The sequence below is a fragment of the Schistocerca serialis genome, chromosome 6 (genome assembly GCF_023864345.2).
Source record: "Schistocerca serialis cubense isolate TAMUIC-IGC-003099 chromosome 6, iqSchSeri2.2, whole genome shotgun sequence".
NCBI classification, from domain to species: Eukaryota; Metazoa; Arthropoda; class Insecta; order Orthoptera; family Acrididae; genus Schistocerca; species Schistocerca serialis.
In genome coordinates this window covers 152,390,208-152,408,507 of record NC_064643.1, presented here as the reverse complement: position 1 = coordinate 152,408,507, position 18,300 = coordinate 152,390,208, and the positions used below count along the sequence as shown (strand labels likewise).

The 18,300-nt window shown below is 44.4% G+C and overlaps 1 protein-coding gene across 1 annotated transcript in view; it reads left to right on the top strand.

The window, feature by feature from the left end:
* The window catches only part of LOC126484706 (prisilkin-39-like), an 88,366-nt gene extending 70,999 nt beyond the window's left edge, over positions 1-17,367 (top strand). The window contains exon 3 of the mRNA XM_050108302.1: positions 17,291-17,367. Coding sequence (XP_049964259.1) covers positions 17,291-17,367 — 77 coding nt within the window. The remainder of the gene's footprint in view (positions 1-17,290) is intronic.
* Positions 17,368-18,300: the final 933 nt, after the last annotated feature.

The following is an 18,300-nucleotide window of genomic DNA, read 5'->3' as shown; positions in this document are numbered from 1 at the left end:
TGTAAGCATACCTATTAGGCTGAAGGTTAATAACTGTCTCATTCACCACCTTGCCAGCTTGAATGAAGCTTTTGTTTTGCAACATTATACAAGTGGTTCACTTTTCCAGTTCAGAAGACATAAATCCCAGTTACTTCATGCACTTTCCCCCTGCTACGCTCTTGTGACAATAATATTGAAACACAGTCCTTCGAAGATGTAAAAATCACTTTTATTCCACTGATTAAGTTTAATTTGGATGCTTAAAAATACCTGTTGCCCAAAGAAGGTAAAGTTGCGGGCGTTGCTTGTCTGTAAGCTTGATAAATCCTGATACAAAGAAAGTTTGTATATTAACCACTATTTTATGAAAGGTGGAGTGAGAAAATGAGCTCTGAATTTGCTGTAGACACTATACGCTCAGCCACTTGACACCTTCAAATATTTTCTAACGTATCTGCCACCAGTGCACGAAGCTACAGTTACGTTTGTATCAGAACTGTTGTGTCTTACATACTCGTCAAATATGGGGTGCCTAGGTAGCCTACTTCCTTGAATCGCTAGACAACAATTCAGGCAAACTGCATTAATGATTTTTATTATAGTAACATAAATGACAATACTTAACTTTGAGAATTTACAGTGGTGTGTCGCAAGCAATGAGCCGCAGATAATATAAGAAAATCTCTTCAGTATACACAACTCCTTATACAAGTGAAACACTGCAGTTCCTAAGCCGCTGCTGTGGAGCTCATAGAACGGCTAGCCTTCAACTGAGCCGCTGACAGGCAGCACTGCGCTTATGTTCTCTTCGCCCAGAGCCCGCTGCTGTCTCGGTGTCGTTCTAGAGAGGGGTCGGTCAGCGTACTATTGGCTGATGCTTTCTCCAGAGCCCTCTCTGCTCTGCGTTCCTGATCCTCGTGCCAGGGTTTGACGTTTACCCCGAAACAATAACATCCAACGAATTACTATTTTCGTGGCTGTAACCCACCTTGGTTTAAGAATTCTTACTAAACTAGGAAAATACGTCACCTGTAACAATGCTGACTACTTACGACCTTTCGTAAGCCGGTACGCAACTGATTATTAAAGGAAATCCTCTGTTTGGTTCCATATCGTAAGATTCAGATTCGGTCAATTTGCCTACCGCTCACGTATGAACAGGAGAGCTTTTCACTGCGTACCTTCAACATCATTGGGATACTTAGCGATCGACTGAGAACCAACAGCGAGTGATCATCGACGGGATAAGAGATGAAGCTAACTTACACTTAGCATACCCTCCTGAAACAGCTACTAAATTAAAACTGTCCCCACACCTGATGGGACTCATTCTGAATATGCTTTCGGTGTGAATTTAATTTATTTCGTGCTTTTATGGCTACCTCGTTTAATTCATTCTAATTTTATAAGTTACTATACTGAGCAAGCAGTAAAAGAAACGAAAGAAAATTCGGAGTAGGAATTAAAATCCAAGGAAAAGAAATAAAATCTTTGAGGTTCGCCGATGACATTGTAATTCTGTCAAAGACAGCAGAGGATTGGAAGAGCAGTTGAACGGAATGGACAGTCTCTTGAAAGGAGGATATAAAATGAACATCAAGAAAGCAAAACAAGGATAATGGAATGTAGTCGAATTATGTCGGGTGATGCTGAGGGAATTAGATTAGGAAATGAGACGATTAAACTAGTTAAGGAGTTTTGCTATTTGGGGAGCAAAATAACTTATGATGGTCGAAGTAGAGAGGATATAAGATGTAGACTCGCAATGGCAAGGAAAGCGTTTCTGAAGAAGAGAAATTTGTTAACATCGAGTACAGATTTAAGTGTCAGGAAGTCGTTTCTGAACGTATTTGTACAGAGTGTAGCCATGTATAGAAGTGAATCGTGGACGATAAATAGTTTAGACAGGAAGACAATAAAAGCTTTCGGAATGTGGTGCTACAGAAGAATGCTGAAGATTAGATGGGTAGATCACATAACTAATGAGGAGGTACTGAACGGAATAGAAAAGAGAAATTTGTGACACAACTTGACTAGAAAAAGGGATCGGGTGGTAGGGCATATTGTGAGGCATCAAGGGATCGCCAATTTAGTATTTGAGGGCAGCTCAGAGGGTAAAAATCGTAGAGGGAGACCAAGAGATCTATACACTAAGTAGATTCAGAAGGATATATGTTTAGATGTATGTTGCAGTAAGTACTGGGAGATGAAGAAGCTTGCACAGGGTAGAGTAGCATGGAAAGTTGCATCAAACCAGTCTCTGGATTGAAGACCACAACAACAACAACAATTTTATAATTTATAATAACTGATGCTCAATATTACTATGACCACAAGTGGTTTTACGTAAAGTAAGTTAAAACAGAAGGCGACAAGTTATATATCAATGTTTTAATTAGTTGCGGTTTATTCAACTAACGATTTATCAAAATATGACTACAATTTGACACTGTTGTTCCGTATTAACACGTTTTCTGAATACGTATTTTAGACACACGTACATTATTTTCTTAGTGACAAAAGTAAGAGGGAGTGTGAATGTTCTTAAGGAACATTAAAATATAACTTTGATAAATGAAGCAGCTCCTCTGTTTGAATGTCAATGCGGGGAACCACAACAGAGTAGTGAAGCATGTGAATGTTCTTGCCTTGAAGCAGATGAGCAGATATTGTTCCTGGTGGCTAATTCGTCATCCTGTTTCTTCACATACCGAATATTGCGGTTTAATAATGCTTGCCATGTTGCCAAACAGAGCGATTGTTCTCAAAGTTATTGTCCTGTAATTATTAGACCACCACACAAGACTGCAAATTTATGCATCCGTGACTATTAAATTCTTAAGACGACTTACATTTGGGTAAAATGTTACCATTCCATTTTGTAAATGATTTGTTTTAGATCTCGTTGCACGTAAATTCACATTTCGCTAAACGCTCGAGAGCGTCATTGACACAGCTCCACTTTCTAATAAATAGCCTTGCTCAAAGTATAAAAAAACCTTAAAAATATTTTCCGTCATTTTAACTTGTTACGGAAATGATATTGCAGCACTGTTGTAAACGTTTAATATAAAGTTAACTTTTGTTCCCAATATCAAATAGTACATGTCCTAGCGACGTGCCCTGCATGCTCGCTCAACCTCGAATCCGTTCCGCCGTTGTCGCTAAAAGCGCGTCAAGGCCGTCAGAACAAAAAAGGCAGTGTTTTTTTTCAGCTTAGTCAGTTTATTATTAAAAACCGTAATTCAACTTAATAAACTTCATCAGAGAGATGCATAGGCATTTCCTAGTGGTAAATTACTTATGTACGGATTAACAACTATTATTTTTATACGTATTCATAAAACTTTCAGATATTTAAAAGCTAAAATCGTAATACATCTTCTACAGCTTCAGCTACTAGTCAGTGTCGATAATCATATAACCAGTATTTTAAAAGTACAATGCTTTCAAGAAAATATTTTAATTTTGATTTTATAAATAGGTAATTTGATTTTTTTTACATCATATCACGTGGAAAAAAAGGACAAACAAGACTTAAGGACGATGAATATCAGATACTGAGACGAGTAACAGCATATCAGAAAATCTGTCGACAATCTACATCATATCTTCCGCAAGCCACGGTGGCGGAAGGTTGTCGCGTCCTGGCATAAATGGGAGCTGGTCAGTCTGCGTCCCCGAGAGATGCAGAGCAGAAGGCAGAAGGACAATTCACAGTAAAGGCGTTTGATTGTTTTCTTCTATCTGAGCCAACACTGGTAAAGGCATTTACTAGAAATGCAGGTGGTGAGACTCGGTAGGGAACTCGTTTTGGAGACTCCCGGACAAACAGGGTTTTGAAATAGTTCAGTATTCCAGGACTAACTAATACACTGGAGGCTAGTTGTAGGGTTAGAAGAAGCATGAATAACAATGTTACAACAGAAGCCAGTGCAGAAGTCCCAGGAGTGTATGCTAACCACAGTAGCAAACACTGGCAGCATCTTAAGGCTACAACTTAGTTGGAAAGAGAAACATACTGAATGTGACACTGTTCACTGAGGCACTCCAAGAGAGGGAGCAGACTTACATGGAGCTGGACCGAGGCTGGTGTCGACGGACGTGGATTCGGCGCCCACAGCGTCTGACTGAGAACTCCGCCAAAATGCGGAATCTAGGGGTTTTAAAAGGTCGCGTGAGGGCTCTGTTTTTCCCACTTAAAGCCACCCAGCCAATCCTGTAGCCCTCTTGCAGGTACCTGCCAATCATGGTTTAGTTAGGTCCCTTGTACAGCTCCTAAGGCGGGGATGTTAATGCAGTTGCACTAAGTGCGTATTTGGTATAAACCTTGTTCAGCCGAAAGCTAAACGTAACTGTTCTGCCAAATACGAGTAAGGCTCGCACCATTATTATTATACGTCACTTAGCCCCGTCCCTCGGGCTCCCTGGAGTAGGGACTGATAGCTCAACAGTTTTTGGCGTTTTCGCTCTCTTTCTAACCCTTGTGAGTCTACTGACGTTGCTGTTTTGATATCAAGCTGGCTTTATACACGTGCCTGTTGGTTACAAAGTTCTACGGTAAAAATAAAATAAATGTCGTGTGACTGGGGCCTCCCGTCGGGTAGACCGTTCGCCTGGTGCAAGTCTTTCAATTTGACGCCACTTCGGTGACTTGCGCGTCGATGGGGATGAAATGATGATGATCAGAACAACACAACACCCAGTCCCTGAGCGGAGGAAATCTCCGACCCAGCCGGGAATCGAACCCGGGCCCTTAGGATTGACATTCTCTCGCGCTGGACACTCAGTTACCGGGGGCGGACAGTTCTACGGTGGCAACTTACTACAGCGTCTAGACTACATATGAAGTTACATGTTAATTCCTTGAAGAGTGAGTAACGCCCTGGGACCGCGTCTGGGGGCGTCTGCATTTTCGCACGGCTCTCCCCTTACTGTTTACTTCATGTAACCTTATCTCTCTTAGTTTCGTCTGCCCTCGGCATCGTCTCTGCTTCTACGCCTTGGAATGCCTGTCCTCCTTTCTCACAGCTTCAAGATAACACTACAGTAGCAAGGAATAATCACTATGTTAAAGGGTGCCCTGTATCACTGCTGGTCATTTCCATTCCTTTTGCAGTCGCATATAGACTAAGGGAAAAACCACTATATGCCTCCATATGAGCCCTATTTTCACGAATGTTGTCTCCGTGGTCCTTACCCACAACGAATGTTGGCGGCAGTAGAGCCGTTCGGCAGTCAGTTTCAAACTACGGTTGTCTAAATCTTCGCAGTAGTGTTTCTCGAGAAGAAAGTCGCCTTCCCTCTAGGGATTCCCATTTGAGTTCCCGAAGCGCCTCTGTAACATTTACGTGTTGTTCAAACCTACCGCTAACAAATACAGTAAGACCTATTGGAATTCCTACCATAGCTTCCGTCAGTCCGATCTGGTACGGATCCCAAGCACTCGAGCTGTACTCAAGAATAGGTTACACCATCGTCTTACGTGCGGTCTCCTTTACAGGTGAACCGTTCTTTCCTAAAATTCTTTCAGAAAACTGAAGTCGACCATTCAGCTGCCCTACCACATTTCTCACATGCTTGTCGCATCTCGTATCGCTTTGCAGTGTTATGCCCAGATATTTAAATGACTTGACTGTGTCAATCAGAACATTACTAATACTGTATCCGAGCACTACAGGTCTGATGTTCCTACTAATCCGCATCAACTTAAATTTTTCCACATTTAGAGCTAGCTGCCATTTGTCACACCAACTGGAAATTTTGTTTGAGTCGTGTTGTATCTGCCTACAGTCATTCAACTCCGACACCTTATCGTACATCACAGCATCATCATCAAACAGCCACAGATTGCTGCCCACCGTGTCCGCCATATCATTTATTTATACAGAGAACAACAGCGCTCCAATCACACTTCCCTGGGGCACTCCCCACAATACCCTTGTCTCTGATGAACAATCACCGTGTCGATGACGATCTACTAGGATAAGTTATGTAAGAAGTCTCTCATCCATTCACAGATCTGTGAACTTATTTTATATGTTCGCACCTTCGTTAACAGCATGCAGTGGGACGTGGTGTCAGATGGTTTCTTGAAACGTAGAAGATATGTGGATCCGTTGAGGTATTTGTAAGCGTATGTGTACTTTACTACACAGATTATTCTAAAGATCAGTGGCGACTCGTGAGTAGACATTTTGATATTCAGAAATTTTTTGACTCACATAAACGTGGAAATGTGAAATAGCATCTTCTGCATAACAGTTACGATTCTCCAGGAATTTACACAACTGCAGCCTGTGAGTTAACGAGCATTTCGCTCTCTTTTAAGCATATGGCCGAAAGAGTCAGCCTTCAGGAATGGTGAAACTAACCCTGTCGTCGAGGACTGTATGCCACAAAGAGCACTGATTAGTCACGAGATAGGGAAACCGTCTATTGTGCTGAACGAGGCCTAAGCGCTGTAGTGTGTTAGTGAGACAGATGAAAACCTACGTCATAGGGAAACCCAGTGAAACTAATCCTGTCGTCGAGGACTGTATGCCACAAAGAGCGCAGATTCGCCACGAGATGGGGAAACCGTCTACTGTGCTGAATGAGGCCTAAGCACTGTCGTGTGCTAGTGAGACAGATGAGAACCTACGTCATAGGGAAACCCAGTAGAAGGCTTTTGTGGCCAGGGATACGTAGCAGTGTTAAATATGGCGGACCTAAGATCGGCCGTAAAGGAAATTATTTGATTCTGAAGCAATGGAGGGAATGAAGCCACAGTAATTTTAATCTACGATCCTTCATAAAAGTTCATGGTAAAAAATAAATAAATGTCGTGTGACTAGGGCCTCCCGTCGGGTAGACCGTTCGCAGGGTGTAAGTCTTTCAATTTGACGCCACTTCATCGATGGGGATGAAATGGTTCAAATGGTTCAAATGGCTCTGAGCACTATGGGACTCAACTGCTGAGGTCATTAGTCCCCTAGAACTTAGAACTACTTAAACCTAACTAACCTAAGGACATCACAAACATCCATGCCCGAGGCAGGATTCGAACCTGCGACCGTAGCGGTCTTGCGGTTCCAGACTGCAGCGCCTTTAACCGCACGGCCACTTCGGCCGGCGGGGATGAAATGATGATTAGGACAACACAACACCCAGTCCCTGAGGGGAGAAAATCTCAGAGCCAGCCGGGAATCGAAACTATACTCACATTCCGTCGCGTTGACCACTCAGCATGGTGATCCCAATAGAACTTTAATATTTATCATATCTATAATAGTTTAGGAATTACTGTTAAAGTGAAATTAACAAGTTTTGTAACAAAGACCTGAATGCTAAAATATGAACGCTTTGGTCGATCTTAACGACCGACATTTCATATAGAAACATACAGTTAAAATGACAAATATTGTAAACATCAACTCTGTAACCTTACTTGTTTAATAGATATAGTAAATTTAAATTATCAGTATTTTCAACTAAGCATCAGATCATCACTTCCTCCAAACAAAACACATTGAACGATGACAGCATGACACCTCATTGAATCATTAAGTAATTGAATATTTGTTGCAAAGTTTAGTCCATAATAGCTAATTCTGTTCTTTATTTATTTACCAGAAAGCACACTGGTGCAAGGATACTGGTCGTGACATTCAAAGTTAAGAAGGAAATTGTATTGGCTTTATGTCAAAGTGTCAAAGAATTTAACGTTTATTATGGATATTACGGATATTATTGTTACTTTATTTAGAACGTGAAAGTCGTCAAACTTTGATTATTCCAACATGTTAACATGTAATGTAATGTAGAATAAGCTGTAGCTAATCAGATGGACGGCTTGAGGAAAGGGAACTGCCCTAGTCAGTTGAGCGAAGATGTTCGGCGTGCGGGAAACGCGGTCGGAGACGGGCAGAGGACAATGCTGGTCGAGACACGAAAGGGGACAGTTCGGATGGAGACACGAAAACGGACAATTGTGTTCTAGACACCAAAGAGTTCGGTTTGGCTGTAGACACGAAAGGTATAATTCGGATACAGACGCGAAAGCCGACGGTCGGTCCTTAGGCAGCTAGGAAGTGAAGCGACTTAGAAAATTTCGCGTTTTATGGTACCGCGGGACTTGGTCTCTGAGCGGTCAGCAGCCACGCACCTGGTGTGAACTCTAACGTTTCGCCTAGTTAACGAGATGGACTTGTAATTCGCGATGAGATTGTGAATGATCTGTGTCAAATAAATATGCGCTCGAGTGTAACAGTAACTCTAAATACGATCACTTTCGCTACTAGTTTGCTTTCTGAATAAAAATTATTCTTACCAAATAGCAACTGTGTGGCCTATATTATTTATGGGTCGTTAATTTAGCTCCCGAATGTTATTATTACTGTTATTATATGTTATACTAACTTTGTATTTCGCAAACTTGTCATCAGCCAGACAATTTACCCAAAGGGTCACAAGTGTCTAATTTATGGCGTGTGATGCGACACGTGGGGTTCAACCCGTAGACGAGTATGAGCCAAGACATTTCGACGAAGAGGAACCGCTTGTGAGCCCGAATATCTTTTTGATGTTAGCTCGCAAGCCGCTCCCACAATAATCATAACTATAATAGTAATAATGACGCAATAACGGCATCTGACTACATTTGCCTCTACAGTGAGTGAATTAGTGTATCTTGAGAGCATGCTATCATCTAACGGGATTCATGCCGATTGCGAAGTGAACAAAAATGAACGTCTACGCTAATGTGCTACCAACTAGTAGTTTAGCAGTAAGGCCTAGCTGTACACGCCACAAACTGTGCCAGTTGCTTATCAAATCCGGATTTATATGACCCACAAGGTAATTACTTAATACCAGCTGCGCATGCATGAAAACTGTTTAAAATGTGTACAACAGAAGACGTGCTTGCGACCCAGATGCCGAGTATCGCAGAGTCTAGAGGAGCAGCAGTGTATCATATCACGGTAGACTTAAGTACCGCGTGTTTCAGATTGCCGCATCTATGTTACGTTTAACAGCAGTCAGAGAAAAATGAGGAATACATCCACAAAGTGTCAAAATTGAGGGTGTTCACGTACTCTTGTGCTGTCACAGAGCAGCCGCCTCAGCGGAGGATCTTGCACTTCCACGAACGGCAGTTTATCATAGGTCGCTGGACAATGAGAAGTATCAAGCGTAGATCATTTTCGTTAGCAAGAAAATTGGGCTTATAACTAGGGACATATATCGATGACGTCAATCGGTTGTTGATGAATGAAAAACAGTTATTCTTCACGAAGTATGACCTTTGTGGAAAATCTCGTCTATAAATAGCAACATGAGAGCCAGAAGGTCCCGAGGCACAAGGAGCCAGCACAACCGCTGGCTCACCATACATTCAAACAGCTTGTACAGAATGTTGGTGAAGCTGATGAGACAATAGTTGTCAACATCTAGTAGGTTCTACCCAGGCTTTAGCATTGAACTGATGACACTTTCCCGCCATTGCGATAGGAATTCGCCATCGCTCCAAATGAGATCGAAGGCAGCCAGGAAGCGCTATTGGGAATCTGCTGACAGATTAGCAAATGGATGCGATCTGGGCCAGGGAATGTGTGAGGACAGTAGGATAGGGCACTGAGAAATTCCCACTCACTGAAGGGAGCATTATAAAACTCAGAGTGGCGTGGAAAAAAAGAGAAATGTTGTAATTCTCTGATGCAGAGATGTGAGCATAATGCTCAGCAAGATGCTCTGCAATTACGTCTGAATAGACAGATACAGCTCCATTTATGGAAATTCCAGATACACCTGCTGAGTTCTAATAGCCGTAAAGTCAGCGTAGCTTGGTCCAAACTTGAAAGGAGGAGGTTCGTGTTCCAGCGGTGGAGACATTGCGGTTCCAACACTCCTGCTTACTTTGTTTGATGAGGAGAAGAACCTGTGCTCGGAGCCGTTTGAAGGCAATATGGTTCTCAAGACATGTTGGACGGTTCGCCTACGGTCTCTAAGGGCTGCCGCGATTTCCGGCGACTACCAAGGCACTGACTTCCGCCAGAGGCAACCGGAGGAATGAGGGGTTGCTGATTCAGATGCGGCAACAATGATTTAATGACGACATGGTATACTTCAGTGATGGTGGCATGCAACGGATACTCAATGTCGGTAGCAGATGTGAAAGTGTTCCTTCCGGTCAGCCTTGTGGCGAAACCATTTGGACAAGTGTCGAGATGAGGGACGCTGCGGTAGTCACAGGAAGAGTGGAAAATGGTCACTATTACACAAGATGTCATGTGCTCTCCAGTGGATACCTGGGATAATGCCAGGACTGCTAACCAAGAGATCAGTGACAGAATATGTGCCATGTGCCACACCGAACTCCATAATTTTGAGCTCCTTTTATAGTATCAGGCAGTCTGGGAAGCATTGGGAGTGATGCTGTCGATAGTTCAGACAGGTGGGAGGAGGTTCACATGGAGTATTGAGATGCAGCAAACGTCTGCAGTTTCTACATGTGTCACTGGAAGGGCACTAGGACGACATTTGCCCGAATTTCCAGCACTTAAAGCACTGCATAGGGGGGAAGGACTTAGGGTTTGACGTCACATCGGTCGGTTGGTTGTTTCGGGGAAGGAGACCAGACAGCGAGGTCATCGGTCTCATCGGATTAGGGAAGGACGGGGAAGGAATTCGGCCGTGCCCTTTGAAAGGAACCATCCCGGCATTTGCCTGGAGTGATTTAGGGAAATCACGGAAAACTTAAATCAGGATGGCCGGACGCGGGATTGAACCGTCGTCCTCCCGAATGCGAGTCCGGTGTCTAACCACTGCGCCACCTCGCTGGGTCAAATCGGTAAACCATCACCTTGACCTTTAAGGAATCACCCTCAATGGCCAAGATGAAGGCACCAGTGGCAACCCTATTGTCTTTGGGTACCCTGTAAACGCACCAGACGAAATGAGCATCCCGCCGTTCTAAATTGCCACGTAGCTCGTCATGAGAGTGTAACAGGAGGTCTCAGGGAAAACAATTTCCTGGACCATATTGACGCTTTTGGGGAAAATGCCCAAAACAGGACTATCACCCAGTTTGTTACAGGCGAGTAACGCCCTGGACTGGGCTGGGGGATGCAGGTGATCAGACAGGATGCTCACGTAAGTGTCACTTGTCAGTGTCGTATCTAGGTGTATCAGGTGTCCCATATCACTCCAACTGCACATGGCCCACACCATTACAGGAACTCCATCAGCTTTAATAGTCTACTGCTGAAGTGTAGGGTCCATGAATCTATGAGGTTGTCTCCATACCAGTAAACGTCCATCTGCTCGACACAGTTTCAAACGAGACTCGTCCGACCAGGCAACAGGTTTACAATCATCAACAGTCCAATCCCACTGCTGATGGGCCCAATCGAGGCGTAAAGCTTTGTGTCGTGCAGTCATCAAGAGTACACGAGTGGGCCTTCTGCTCTGAAAGCCCATATCAATGAGGTTTCGTTGAATGGTTCGCACCGTGACACTTGCTGATGGCCCAGCACTGAAATCTGCAGCAATTTGCGGAATGGTTGAACTTCTGTTGCGTCATCATTGGTCCCGTTCTTGCAAGATCCTTTTCCGGCCGCAGTGATGTCGGAGATCTTGTGTTTTACCGAAGTCTTGACATTCATGGTACACCCGTGAAGTGGTCGTAAGGGAATATCCCCACTTCGTCGCTGCCCTGGAGATGCTGTGCCCCCCGACTATAATACCACATTCAAACTCATTTAAATCTTGATTAGCAGCAGTAACCGATCTAACAACCGGATAAAGATATCGATTTGAAGTAAGGGTACCTGTACCAGAAAAGAACGAGGTATGAGAACTGTTTTCGCTTATAACTTTCGACTCGCTAGTTTTCTGAACAGGTACCATTGCATAATTGATACGTTTATTCTTCTCCGTCATCCTTGAAAGTTGAACGGCATCACTGAACTACGCTGTATATACGTGCGTTTACAGGCACCGGCGCCTGTAACTTCGACGCTACCTATGTTGTTGGATGACGTTTCCGGAACTGGGCCCCTATTCAGAATATTATGTACTCACTCCGCTCTAGAAGTCCTAGAATATTGCAAAGGGAGCATCAGAACAACCTGAATTTAACAGACAGTATTCACATATGCCGCTGAATGTACCTACTTGAGAATATTATTTACAACACGTAGTTCATGAAATGTGACCTCAAAAAAACACTGAGATCTGTGAAAAAATGCCGTATACTGCACGATGTTTTAACACATTTATTCTTCATTCCTAACACACTCCTACAGTCGCCGGCCGCGGTGGTCTCGTGGTTCTAGGCGCTCAGTCCGGAACCGTGCGACTGCTACGGTCGCAGGTTCGAATCCTGCCTCGCGCATGGATGTGTGTGATGTCCTTAGGTTAGTTAGGTTTAAGTAGTTCTGAGTTCTATGGGACTGATGACCTAAGATGTTAAGTCCCATGGTGCTCGGAACCATTTGAACCATTTTCCTACAGTCGTGTACACTTGAAGAAATCCCTGAGACCTGACAGGGGTTTTGACAGCTTCCAGCTGCGAAGCACAAACGGCTGCATGCGGAAACAAAACGCTTCCATAGAGCTATGAGGAGGCGTTGCCATAGAGGCGTTTAGAAAATCGCGTTTTAGATAAGCGAAGCAGTTGCGCCCGGCGTACAGAAACTATTTCATAATACAAAAGAATATGAAAATTATTTCACGAGCACTGGAAACGAAATTTTTTCGATATTACGCTGCAAGCACAGTTCGTTTGCCGTTTCCGTTTCTAATTGAAAACTGGAGAAATGAGTACCCGGGAAATGCCGGATTTGTCAGCGAATTCTAGTATAAGCAAGATGTACCCCTCATTCTGCTGCACTGCAAATTCATAAACACGTAAAAATCACACCAGTATACATAGGATGCAAATACAATACTCGTGTTCATTGATGCTTGTGTAACATATATGAGCTTATAAATAAAAGAACATTCATTTGGAGATGCAGCTAAAAATATTCTCAGGGGTACTGAAGTAAAATAATACTTTCATATACACTCCTGCAAATTGAAATAAGAACACCGTGAATTCATTGTCCCAGGAAGGGGAAACCTTATTGACACATTCCTGGGGTCAGATACATCACATGATCACACTGACAGAACCACAGGCACATAGACACAGTCAACAGAGCATGCACAATGTCGGCACTAGTACAGTGTATATCCACCTTTCGCAGCAATGCAGGCTGCTATTCTCCCATGGAGACGATCGTAGAGATGCTGGATGCAGTCCTGTGGAACGGCTTGCCATGCCATTTCCACCTGGCGCCTCAGTTGGACCAGCGTTCGTGCTGGACGTGCAGACCGCGTGAGACGACGCTTCATCCAGTCCCAAACATGCTCAATGGGGGAAAGATCCGGAGATCTTGCTGGCCACGGTAGTTGACTTACACCTTCTAGAGCACGTTGGGTGGCACGGGATACATGCGGACGTGCATTGTCCTGTTGGAACAGCAAGTTCCCTTGCCGGTCTAGGAATGGTAGAACGATGGGTTCGATGACGGTTTGGATGTACCGTGCACTATTCAGTGTCCCCTCGACGATCACCAGTGGTGTACGGCCAGTGTAGGAGATCGCTCCCCACACCATGATGCCGGGTGTTGGCCCTGTGTGCCTCGGTCGTATGCAGTCCTGATTGTGGCGCTCACCTGCACGGCGCCAAACACGCATACGACCATCATTGGCACCAAGGCAGAAGCGACTCTCATCGCTGAAGACGACACGTCTCCACTCGTCCCTCCATTCACACCTGTCGCGACACCACTGGAGGCGGGCTGCACGATGTTGGGGCGTGAGCGGAAGACGGCCTAACGGTGTGCGGGACCGTAGCCCAGCTTCATGGAGACGGTTGCGAATGGTCCTCGGCGATACCCCAGGAGCAACAGTGTCCCTAATTTGCTGGGAAGTGGCGGTGCGGTCCCCTACGGCACTGCGTAGGATCCTACGGTCTTGGCGTGCATCCGTGCGTCGCTGCGGTCCGGTCCCAGGTCGACGGGCACGTGCACCTTCCGCCGACCACTGGCGACAACATCGATGTACTGTGGAGACCTCACGCCCCACGTGTTGAGCAATTCGGCGGTACGTCCACCCGGCCTCCCGCATGCCCACTATACGCCCTCGCTCGAAGTCCGTCAACTGCACATACGGTTCACGTCCACGCTGTCGCGGCATGCTACCAGTGTTAAAGACTGCGATGGAGCTCCGTATGCCACGGCAAACTGGCTGACACTGACGGCGGCGGTGCACAAACGCTGCGCAGCTAGCGCCATTCGACGGCCAACACCGCGGTTCCTGGTGTGTCCGCTGTGCCGTGCGTGTGATCATTGCTTGTACAGCCCTCTCGCAGTGTCCGGAGCAAGTATGGTGGGTTTGACACACCGGTGTCAATGTGTTCTTTTTTCCATTTCCAGGAGTGTATCATCATTTAGTAAGCTATCAATTTCATGATAGTTTGTGGCTTATCAGAATTCTGTTCCATCTAGTTCAGTTTTAAATGGCAATTTTCAAATCATTGCAATGTATTCGATTACAGCATAAATTTTGACACTAAAATTTTATGCGATACCGCTGCGTCGGTGCTGTTAAGAAGGACAGTGCAATGTCCTTTCGAACTTGCTGCAAGTTCGAAGTAAGACTTCATCATTCTTGTTAACGAAAAAGGCACTACAGTATCGTATTTATTAGCCTGTACGGGAGTTACATAATGTATGAGTACAGATTGTGACACAGGAACTATGACTTGTGGAACTTGCATCTACCCATGGGTCGTGCGCGGATAGCCAAAGCGGTCATGCAAAGCGAGAAAACGGTGACCGAGACCCGGTCTAGTACAGATTTTCATTATCGTCATTTCTTTATACAGCTGACGGTTGTTTGTATTTTATGGTTTGAATAATCTACTACATTCTGATCAGCTATAAACAATCAGGAAACTATTACTTTTTACAAGTTTAAATATAAATATATTTCTTATACTTCCATACAACTGAGAATACTTTGAACTGTACCTCTAAAGCCGGCCGTCGTAGCCGAGCGGTTCTAGGCGCTTCAGTCTGGAACCGTGCGACCGCTACGGTCGAAGGTTCGAATCCTCCCTCGGGCATGGATGTGTATGATGTCCTTAGGTTAGTTAGGTTTAAGTATTTCTAAGTTCCAGGGGACTGATGACCTCAGATGTTAAGTCCCATAGTGCTCAGAGCCATTTGAACCATTTTGTACCTCTAAATGTTTTCTCTTTAATTACTTTCTATGGTTATCTGTGTGTTATGCGTGGATCAACGACCTCTAGGATAGCGTTTTCATCCTTTATTCACCGTTGAGCCCAAACATTACGATCGTCTGTTTAATAGCGGGTTGTTCCACATTTCAAACGCAGTACAACACAGAATAGACTTGGTATGGATTCCACAAGTCTTCTGACAGGATTGAAGAAGTATGTGGGACCAGATGTATATGCAAAGGTCATGTAATTTTAGCACTGTGTATCCCAGTAAATACAGATTAGGCACATGTGCTGGCCAAGTCGGCTACAAGAGGTCACTATAATGCTCCTCGAAATTACTGTACCATTATTCTGATAACGCAACATGGAAGATGCCTTCGCCGATAGGGAGACTTCAAGCATGAAGCAATCTAGGTGGTACACAATAATGTTCACTTAGATCGCTTCGATTACCACCAAGGATCTCACGGAAACTCATCTTTTTGCATCCCATAGCTTAACTCTGCACTGCCAGGTCTGCATCTCTGACGCGGTGGATGTTTCGTGTAGCCGTTAGGCTGGTTAGCGGCGTGTAAGGATCAAACTATCGAGCTGATGTAACAGGAAATGCGATTCATTCGATAGGCGACATGTTTCTATTGACCCATGGTGAAAACTCTGATGCTGTACGCGCTGCAATCATAACTGACGATATCGTTGGGTCAACACAGGAACACATAGCGATCTTGTGATGTGCAGTCCCATGTTCAACAATGGCCCTTGTACTACGAATCACTTGTTCCTGCACCAGCGTTGCACCCTGTTGTCGAGTCCGCCACGGATAGCTGCCTGTCTTGGATTACTCAGTGAAGAACTCTCCGACCTCTATATTTTGTGAACATATGTGGTCTTCTAATACCATACGACCTACTTGTTATTCCACCATACTTCAACTACTTCCCACAGGTGTTTACAACAGTAGTACACGAACTTGCGACCAGTTTAGCCGTTTCAGAGGTTCTCTTTTCCACCAGTAGCGCCACAAGACTGCGTCCCTTGTCGAAACCGCTTGTACCAGTGCATTTCCGCGTTTGGGACCAGTATCTTTGCTCTAATTACTGCCCATTGGTCTCTCTCTGGCTTACATTCTTCCGTTACTCCGTCACGTGCTCGCAACACCACCAGGAGGTTCAAGTGGCTCTGAGCACTATGGGACTTAACATCTGAGGTCATCAGTCAATTAGACTTAGAAATACTTAAACCTAACTAACCTAAGGACATCACACACATCCGTACCCGAGGCAGGACTCGAACCTGCGACCGTAGTAGGAGCGTGGTTCCATACCGACGCGCCTAGAACCCCTCGGCCACAGTGGCAGGCACCTCCAGGAGGCGTTCAACCTCGAAATGGATCGTGGTCATAATATTTGCCTTATCAGTGTATACTAGTTAGACCTCGCACTGTAGCTTCGACTCATGTTAATTTTAGGTGCGTGTGATTTGTTGCAGTGCATCACAATGACTGGTACATCGTGTTTAGATCTTAATTTCTGTTTTGTTTTTAACGTCTTAATTTAATAGACAGTAGTAGTGTGTTGTTTTACTTCAGTTGTAGGTTCTGAAGATGGCTCTTGTATAGCCGAAACCACCAATCCTGTTAACATAAAAATATCTTTGCGATCGAGATAGTTGGATTACAAATTTATATTTGTAATTTATTTACTAAAGTGATACACCTCATTCGCCGTGTGCCATTTCTTGATTTATGTAGCTAATTAAAGTAATATTTTTGAGTAGCGCTTCATTTTTACTAACCCTAAATATTACAAATTACATGTTTTCCTAAGTATCTGTTTTTTTTTTTTTTTTTTTTTTTTTTTTTTTGGCGGCTGGAGGGAGAGTGAGAGCAGCTTTGGTCGTTCTGTCAAGGTCGCAGGATGACATCGGTACGGCACTGGAAGTAGCACAAGATGGCTTGCGAAATTCAGAGGTGGGCCTGCAGCAAACGTGTACAAGAGTACAGTCTAGCCTAATCCTCGTTGATGTTTGCAGGCGTCGCAATGAGGTCTGCTGTGGCGCAGCCGGTGGCGGCCGCGGAAGCCGCAGCCGACGGGGCCGCCACCGAGTAAGAGCTGTGGGGCGGGCAGCCGACACGACAGGGGCTGGGGATCGCCGGCCCCGACAGACAGCGCGGTCGTCCAGTAACGCGCTTCAAGTCACGGCTACCCTGTTTACAAAAGAAAATCCCAAGGCAATAGCGATACACGAATGTATTTTCAAACAAATTTCACACCGACTTCACTCTCTGTACAGTAATAAAGACTGTTTCATATACCTGTTGGCAGCTGGCTTTATAATTTACCCCGCATCAGAGGTGAATAAAAACTATATCTTGGAATTCGGCATCTTCAGCGCTGTTGCCACCAATTCACACAGTGACGTGACAGAGACACTACACTATTTTGAGTGACCTCCATGTTAATGTGCGAAGCTATGCACTCAGAGGGGGCGTGGCGGAGCAGCATCGTTTCGTCGTCTGCGTCACGTCCTTTTGTAGCCACGCGTGCACATCGAAGTGGCACGTGGCGGGGACGTTCACATGGATCGCTGCTCTTTTCATTAATTTAAAACGTCAAAGTGCGAACTGATTTTGTGTCTGACGTAGAGTTTTGTGACATGAAAGTCTCATCAGTTATACAATCATAATTTTTCAGACTATCAGAGTCACGATATTCAGAACAAACCAACGCAGAACGCCGCTGGACAGCTGAACGAAACAGTTTAGCCAATACATCTCAATGTTAATATTGTTGTACAAGATTATGAATAACTGAGTCGTTCATCGGAACGACGTTGTTATTAAGAAAAAAAAAAATTACGTGAGTACAACAAAAACAGTTCTATACTGATCTATTTGGGCTTCTTTTATGTAGACAGTGAATGTGGCGTAAGACGCTATTTTGCATATTTATGTAACAATTATTACACACTTTTGTTATCTTTGAAAAAAATAGCCACATTTTGTGCTTTTCCCGGACAAACACCCCTGTATCTGTGCAGTT